The sequence below is a fragment of the Cariama cristata genome, unplaced genomic scaffold (genome assembly GCF_000690535.1).
Source record: "Cariama cristata isolate BGI_N322 unplaced genomic scaffold, ASM69053v1 scaffold8570, whole genome shotgun sequence".
Classification (NCBI taxonomy): Eukaryota; Metazoa; Chordata; class Aves; order Cariamiformes; family Cariamidae; genus Cariama; species Cariama cristata.
In genome coordinates, this window is record NW_009596334.1 from 1 (window position 1) to 8,534 (window position 8,534).

General features: G+C 42.4%; 1 protein-coding gene across 1 annotated transcript; it reads left to right on the forward strand.

Annotated features, from left to right (window-relative positions):
• Positions 1-4,848: 4,848 nt before the first annotated feature.
• TMEM169 (transmembrane protein 169) lies at positions 4,849-7,424 on the forward strand. The gene is made up of 2 exons (XM_009705598.1): positions 4,849-5,152; positions 6,802-7,424. Exons 1-2 carry the CDS (start codon positions 4,849-4,851, stop codon positions 7,422-7,424), a joined length of 927 nt encoding a protein of 308 aa, XP_009703900.1.
• The last annotated feature ends 1,110 nt before the right edge of the window (positions 7,425-8,534 follow it).

An 8,534-nucleotide genomic window follows, 5' to 3' on the forward strand; every position in this document is an offset into this window, starting at 1 on the left:
GCTCTCTCTCAAGGTGTGTCTCTGGGGTAAATTTCCTCTTATCTCTTCCCCATCCTGGGCAACTCACAGTGCTTCTAAAGCACAGGTTGTTTTTTCTTTCTGCAGATAACCCCTGCACAATGTGAGTGAAGACACAGTGCCAGTTCTTCTTATGTGTTGTACATTTTCTGTGACTATAAAAATAAAAATTGATGCTCCTCACTGCTTACTGTCTACATTTTTTCCTCTCATGTCTGCTCTGAGCAGTTATAAAAAGGTTACTTGTGTTGTAGCAGGGATTTAAGATCAAGGATTTTATTAGCTTGCGGGAAGGCTCTTCCTTCCTGTCTGCATTTAAACCAGATAATTTGTCTTCTGTTAGCAACAGGATCAAGCCCTCAAAACCAAAGGAAAAAACTTCCTTTGACCTAAATGGTGCAAGACCAAGCTTTTAGGCTCCTGTTTTGTGTGTCAAAGACTAATACTGTCATGGGAAGTGTAAGCAGCAGTAGCTTTCCTGCATAGTAACAGAAGACGGTGCTTCTAAAAATTCCTCTACAGAGTGTTTTTGCAGAGCCGCCTCCCTAGGGTTCTCCATCTGTTTTCACACGAAGATTAATAACAAATTGTTTGGCTAATAAACTGCTCCCTGCTATCTCTGAAATGTGACCATTTCTTTTCCTTCCCTCCCATGGACAGTTATTAGATTCCTGTCTGCCCCTGTGCTCCCACGTGGGAGACATCACAAATATTAGATGCACAGCAATTGTCATCCTTCAGCTCAACAGCAAGGCTTTTAAGGGGTGAAGACCTCAGTGTATGGCTGAAAGAGTTGGTGCTGTGGACAGCTGTGTAGTGCTGAGGGCTGGCCTTGTTCTTACAGAACATAAAGAAAAGGAAGAGAGAAAAAATAAGCTTTGTGTACAGTACTGTGATTTCTGGAAAAGCCCATTTTTTTGTTCACAACTACGGAGAAAGTATTCCCAGGAAAAATAGGACTGGGGATTGAACCTGTTTGATTCACCAGCATCCCTGCGGGATCTGGGGCTGATGGTGGTGTTTTGAAGTGCTGTGTTCACAAGGTCTGGACCAGGGGGCAGAGAGTATTCCAGCTGCTCCATTTGCAGAAACACATGAGAAAAGAATGAACATCTACTATGAGAACAGGCTCAAGGTCAGGAGGGATCTTTGCGGTCTTTCAACCTGACTGCTCACTAATACAACGCAGAAGACTTCCCCCACATTAACACCTCTTCTGGTCAAGTACTGGTGAACAAACTGCTGCCAAGATACCCAGTCCAGATTTGGAAGTTTCCAGTGATAGGACAACTCTCCACAGCCCTCCATGATGTATATCAAGTGACACCCACCCACTTTGTTAAAACACCTACCTAACATCTGCCCTATATTTGTATCTTTCACCTTTTTATCTTACTGCATCCTCCTCTGCTGGATCAGAGGGATCTCCTTTGCCATGTTTTTGTTTCTGATGTAAACAGACTGACATCAGATTTTACCTCCTTATGCCTTAAACAGAATAATCTGGGCTCCTTTACTTCCTTATCCTAAGGGGTGTGACCCAGCCAAAGCAATGGTCCTTCTTAGGGGCTTGTCCTCCATTGCCCATTCCCTCCCCTCTTCTCAGCTCAGGAGCAAGAGAAGAAGAAATTGAGCTGCCACCCCTTGATGACCCTGCTGTTGAGGTGTTTCTTTCTAGTCCTGGTGGTAATTCACAGTGGCAGTAGCTGCTATAGTGGCAGTGGGAACATCAGACATAGCAAAATAACTCGGGATCATAGGCATCTTTTGGTCATTAATCAGCATCCTGCCTGACTGGTAGCATAAGAACTGGACACAGACTTCCAGTGCCTATCTGTGACAGATTCAAAAGTGACATCACCTTGCTCCTCCTTGCATAGTCAAGGCTGACATAGTCCTTTAGGCTTTGGCATCACACCAAGAACTGACATTAGCTTCTCATCTACTGTGAGTTTAACCAAGGTCACAGCTGGATAAACTTTAGGAGGAAAAGCCCAACCAGAAATCTTTGCCTGTAGCTTTGTGTTATTTTAAAATGTTACTGGCAAGTCATCCCCTTTTCAAGGCAGTAGGGACTGAGCATGGAACTACAGCCAGGAACTTTGGGAATCTAATCCCAAATCAACTTCTGTGTCTCTAGACTTTTAGTAGATCCTGCCAGCAGTGATGCTTTTGGCTTCTCTGTGGCTCCAGGCTTGTTTTATTTTCACCACCTCTGGGAGGGGAATCTCGCTGTCGTCTCAGGGGCTCATTAGGCTCAATCAGGTGATGCTAGGATTTCATAGATGCAAAACATCAAGTTTCATTGCTGATTCTAGAGAAAAATGTTAGAGCCTATTTGTACCTCCTGGATGAATTTACTACAAAGAGGAGTTTATTCCATAGAACAAATTTATTCCATTTCCCTATAAAGGCATTTTTAAAAAACACTGAACAAAACATACGTGAATTGCAATGGATGTGAAGAGATCTCGGAGTCCTGCCAATGTTAACACGTTAAGAGCCAGAGCTTGCTATCTTTGAAGTCAGTGGATGGTTTGCTTTGAAGTCAGAAGGGGGAAGTGGAAAGCAAAGCATTAGATTTCACTGTGAAGTTTCTTGCATATCCCATTCCTCTTTTATATTATGGTATGTGGAAAGCTGCCTATCTGCATGCTGCTTCCAAGTAGATGTAAAGGCCACATTTCGCAGGCAGACAAGGTATAAGAACTGTATTGAGGAATTGCTTCTCATTCACTTATTTATGGTTTTTTTGGGGGGAGTGGAGGTGATGAGACTTAAAGGTCTCTGGAAAAAAGTCTCTTCTTGTTTTTGCTCCATTCTCTGTTGAGGTTGGACTTTGGAATGGGAGGAGAATGCACAGGCAGTGATCTCGAACGACCACCACGCTGAACCACGTGTATTTGGTACACCGGGGCATTCATCATCACTGCCCCTTTTCGTTCTTGCTTCCCTTGATCAACAGTGGGGTATTTAAACCGAGTTTCTTCTAGGTAGTTCTAAAGTGCAACACTAGACACTTCAGTGAGGAGAGAGTATTTGCAGTAAATTTAGTATTTTTTAAAGCTGTTTTCTAGTATGTCTGCAAATTTAGGCATACGTTTTTGCATGGCAAGTGTAAACTGAGATGGCAATCTAAACAGTCTTGTTCCCAGCCATGCTGCAGAGCTAGCTGAGTTATTCCCTGCCCAGTGATTTAGAAGGAGTCCGACTTCTGGGGTATGCCGAATCTTGATTTTTTTAATTCTATTTTATGTGTCTTCTGATCACCAGGGAAGATTTATTTTCTGTAATGCAAAAAATAATCTCAATTGTTGAGTTCTTCAAAGCCACGTAGAACCAACTGGCCACACTCTTAGGTGTTGAAGTGATACAATTTAAAAAGGGGGTGTATGTGACTGTATGAGGCATAAATAGTTGATCTAAACTTCTGCAAAAAAATTCAAAATGAACCAGCAAAATCTTAGATCTGTGGGAAGACCAGGACCATACTGCCAAATGTAAAAATGCTCAACTTTTTTCTAGCATCAAGTTCAAGTAAAACAATTTCCCCAGCATTGTGTGGGCTATAAATTATAACTGTGTTTCTTAGTTTCCTGTTAAAGAGATTACTCAGATACTAGGTAGAAGTTTAATTATTGGTCATGTGCATTCTTTTAAATATAAATGTTCATGTAAATGTTCAACAGAGCTATTCAGTTGTTAAAATGTTATTCAGTGTATTCAGATTTGTACCTAAATACTTATGAATACTTGTCACAGTCAGTTTCTTAAATGTTATGAAATCTGAGAACCATTAATCCTACATCTTCCATGTTCATGGAGCCGGATTTGTCTGCCTCGATGCATGTTTAATTATGTGGGTTTTACTTAGGCAGTTTTCCCATAGATAACAGTGTCACTTCATATTGCTGTTAACTGTGCTTGAATGAGGACTAGAAAACCAAGCCCTTATGTTTGTTACAAAGATTTGTGAAGATTTGGGTTGTTTTCCCTGCACAATCAGAACACTTTGCTATGGTTTCCTGTTCCCTTCCCAGTGAAGTCATCTTAATGGTAATTTTGCTTTAAATCCACTGTATATACAGTATTTTTAAGGTTTGACAGCATTACATAATGCTAAATTGGTAAGGTTTGAAACATCATTCATTTTGACATCATTTGATTACTTTTTATAATAACCTTGCAACGGGCACTAAATTAGAAGACACTCAAAATGAGAAATACTGGCACCAATCTAGCTGCTCTAATGCAGGATGAGTGCAGTGTTCCTGCTGCAGTTGCCTTTAATTTAGGCCAGTCCCTTAAATCAGTCAGCTTCTTTTTCATCTATGGTTTAATTTCTTCATTCTCATGCATGTGGGTCAAAACTATTGTCTTCTGTTTGCTTCCAGCATTGCAGAGGAATGTTAAATTCACCCAGTAAGCTGTGCTTGTTTAATCTCTTCTTATAAATGTTAATACTCTTTCCTTTTCCAGTAGCTTTGGTTTGTTATATTTAAAATTGGAACCTGAGAATCAGGATTAGGTGATATTACAAAACATGTATCCATGTATTAAAATTGATGTTCAGGACAGTAATAAGGATCTTCAGATGACATTTAAACCAGTTGGAAGTAACCCTTTATAGGAAAATTCTGGCAATTTTGTCTGCTTGGTAAGAAAAAGACACTTTTTTCAGCCTTCTCTCTCATTTTAGGCTGGGAATGGAGTGCATAGTTTGGATGTCAGCAGTGAGACATCTTAGCAAAACAAAGCATCCATGGGACCATTGTCTAATCAATGACTTCTAAGTGCAGGAGCTGTTAGATTGGAAACAAGTGCTACAAGATGCCAAATGAGGTGCTTGAGAGCAGCAGTGGGATGGAGGAGACCGTGCAGAAAGAGAGCAAGTCTGGAAGCCAGAGCCCTCACCGTGGCTCCATGAGGAGGGCTGTGGCAACCACTGTCACCTTTGATGGTGAAGCCACTATGGACCGGAGGAAAAAGAAGAAGAAAGAGTCCCGTCCGGAGTCAATAATAGTGTATAGGTCAGAGAATGAGAATAAGGTGGAAGAAGAACAGGTGGATGAAGAAGGAGGGGAGAGGAACTCTGAGGAAGGCTCCAAGTTCCTGGGTCAGTCCATGGCAGATGGTATGTATTCCTGGGAACACGCACTTTTCATAAACTTTTTTTTGATGCCAGTATGCACTAAGGTCAAATGGAAGTGACTGTGGGACCAACCCTCTCCAAGACTCCAGGCAAGGAGAGCCTGGACTTTATACATGAAATGCTTTGAAATAAAAAGCATTACAGGCTGATTTGGGGTGTCTCCTGCAGTTCTTTGGAGAGGCTGGTTGTTGCCATACTTTTAGTTTTAAACGTGTGTGCTGGTTGGGGTTGATCCAGAAAAACGCTGAGCGTGCTTTAAGCCAATGATTCTGTGATCAAGCCGCTATCTGTGCCTAAAACAACTGCCTGTTAAGTGAAAGGATAGAACCAGATGGATTTAGTGGCTCTACCTGTGATAAGGAGTTTTACTCGTTATCTAGGATTTGCTGTTGCCTTCTGTTTGCATATTCTCAGCACAGCTTCCTCTTGTAAGAGTGATTATTTGGCAAGGTCATCGTGGGGCATCTTGGAGCCACTTTCACTTCTGATATCTGTCCTGGACACCCTTGCAGGGAAGAAGTGCAGGACGCAGGTCCTATGGCTCATCCTCTCGTCAGTCAGCAGGGCAGGCTGAGAGGGGTTTAAATGTGAATGCATGCTCCTGGTCCATCAGCCACACCAGATTCCCCCATGATCCCAACCCCCATCCTCATGGCTTATCTGCTGCCTTCCTATTTTTTTGGGCCACTTCAGACTGCTCAGCCTCCTTTTGAAAGCCTCTGAAGATCTCCTTCCAAGCTAGTCAGAATTAAGACCAGGAGGAAGCATATTTTACCCCCATAGAAGTGTTTATGGCCAGTACCACTGCAGGGACCATCCTAAACCAATGTCACCTGGAAGCTAAGGCAGTCTGTTTATGACTTTAACACATTGAAAGCCAGTCAGAATTAAGCTAGTCAAGCTAGTCAAGCTAGTCAGAATTAAGACCAGGAGGAAGCATATTTTACCCCCATAGAAGTGTTTATGGCCAGTACCACTGCAGGGACCATCCTAAACCAATGTCACCTGGAAGCTAAGGCAGTCTGTTTATGACTTTAACACACATCCCAACACTTTCCTGTTTGGTGCCTTTGTTGATGCCTTAAAATGCAGATATAATTATGTGAGAGTTTGTAAGTTTTTTCTAAACTTTGAAAATTAATTTGGATTGAGATACAATGGAAATGTAAAGTGAAATACTAACTATTTCAGTATAACTCCATGTGTGGATGTGCTTATTCCAGAACAAGAGTCTTAGTCATATTTATCTAATTCACCCAAACTGTCCACACTCTTCAGGAATAAGTCTATGAAGGTACCAGAGAAAACAGGCATACCATTTTTGATTCAGTTACTTTGTCTCATCTCTTTCTCATATACTCCTGCAGCATTTTCCCTTCACATATTGTCTCTAGTGCAGATACTGAAGTCTTCTCCCTTGTGATTTCTGTCATTTGGAATTCCTGTCTTATTAGCTCTTCTTCCATTTTCTTCTGTGATAATCTTTATACTGCATTGCTTCTTGTGTTCCATTTTTTTTAAATTTAAGTCCATATGCACTATTTAATTGCCTTTGGGGTCTTTGGGCATTTACACAAAAAATTCTGTACAGAAGACAAATCTAATGTAGATGAGTTTATCTGTGTTTGTAGGTGTCTGGAACATGCCTTTAGACAGCCGATATGTCACCTTGACTGGAACAATCACCAGGGGAAAGAAGAAGGGTCAGATGGTGGACATCCATGTCACACTAACGGACAAAGAACTGCAGGAACTGGCTAAGTCAAAGGAACCTCCTAAAGAGGACGTACCTGAGAAGAACAAGAAATGTGATGTTGGGCTGGACAGAGGACCCCATATTGTTCTCTGGACCATCATCTGCCTCCCCATAATTTTTGTAGTGTCCTTTGTGGTTTCATTCTACTATGGTACCATTACATGGTACAACATCTTCTTGGTGTACAATGAAGAGAGGACCTTCTGGCACAAAATCACCTTTTGTCCCTTTTTGATCATCTTCTACCCAATTATAATTATGGTTGTGTCTTTTTCCCTAGGTCTGTACTCAGCTGTAACCCAGGTAGCATGGTCCTTCGGGTACTGGTGGCGTGCTGCCAGGGATATGGAGAAGGGCTTCTGTGGCTGGCTCTGCAGCAAGCTGGGTTTGGAAGATTGCTCTCCATACAGCATTGTTGAGCTGCTAGATTCTGACAATATCTCAGGTAGTCTCTCTGGCAAGAGCTCTGCGCAGGGGGTTGAGTCCTCGGCAGTCTGAGCCTTTGTCCTGGCTGACTATTTTGGTCATATGTGAGTGGTTTTCACCTAGAAAATAACACACTGATTTTTTTATATATATATATGTATTTAAACACAAACTTAATGAATAAAATATTGGGCTGGGAGTGCTCTTTAAATGTCACAGAATGCAAGTGTGCTAGCTTCATGTAGTCTGGGTGGGGAGGTGCATGGCTTTCCAAGGATTTGTCACCTGTTTTAGCTAATTACAGCTTCTGGGAATGATGAGAAAAATCCACGTCTGTGGGGCTCAGGCTGTTTGTGGAGTGGCAGAGATATGTGCTGAAAAGTCCACTTATGTAAAGTTAGACTTTACTTTTCAGGAGTAGGACATAACAGTGGCCCGTGGACCCAGTGAAAAGAAGCCTCTGCTCAGGGGATGAACTTCAGGAGACAGGAACTCATTCAGAGGTGAAGGCTAAATTGCAAACTGTGTAATGTTCCTGCAGTTCTCCTAGAAAGAGTCCTTTTCCAGTCCTTCCAAAAAGTGCAGCCAACTTTCCAGGTAGGCTAACTGCTTAGAGACCGTCAGAGTTTGACAAACAGACCACTGGAATAGTTGTGTCCAGCCTTTCACTGGGAGAGGACAGCATAGCCTCCAACAAAGGCACGTGAGCTCTACACTGACCTAAAACGCACCCATCACATGATGGAAGAGTAGAGCTTGCTCTGTAATGTGGTATGTTGAGGGCCTGATGAGCCTGTCACCAAGCACCCTCAGGTGACTGTAGGTGCACAGATAGGTGCTTAGAACACACCTGCATTTGATCTCTTGATAGGTGCACTGCTAGGAAGGAATGAGCTACGGGAGCCATATGCATTGTGCAGTGCAAACAGTTGTATTATAGGGAAGAACACCTGCCCTGAGGAATGGTGATCAGTTTGCATGTCACTGCAATGTAGGTGTGGACTGGCAGCACCTGTATTTAGGGAGGTGGAGTTGAAGGTGCTTGGGATGGAAGGGTCTCACTGAAACAGTCATTCTGTTTTTCAAGTTGCTGTTATGGAAGAGCTGCTGGACCTTCCCTTGCAGAATGGGAGCATCCCTGAACCCATGTCTGTTAGTGCCAGTGCAAAATGTATTAGTGCC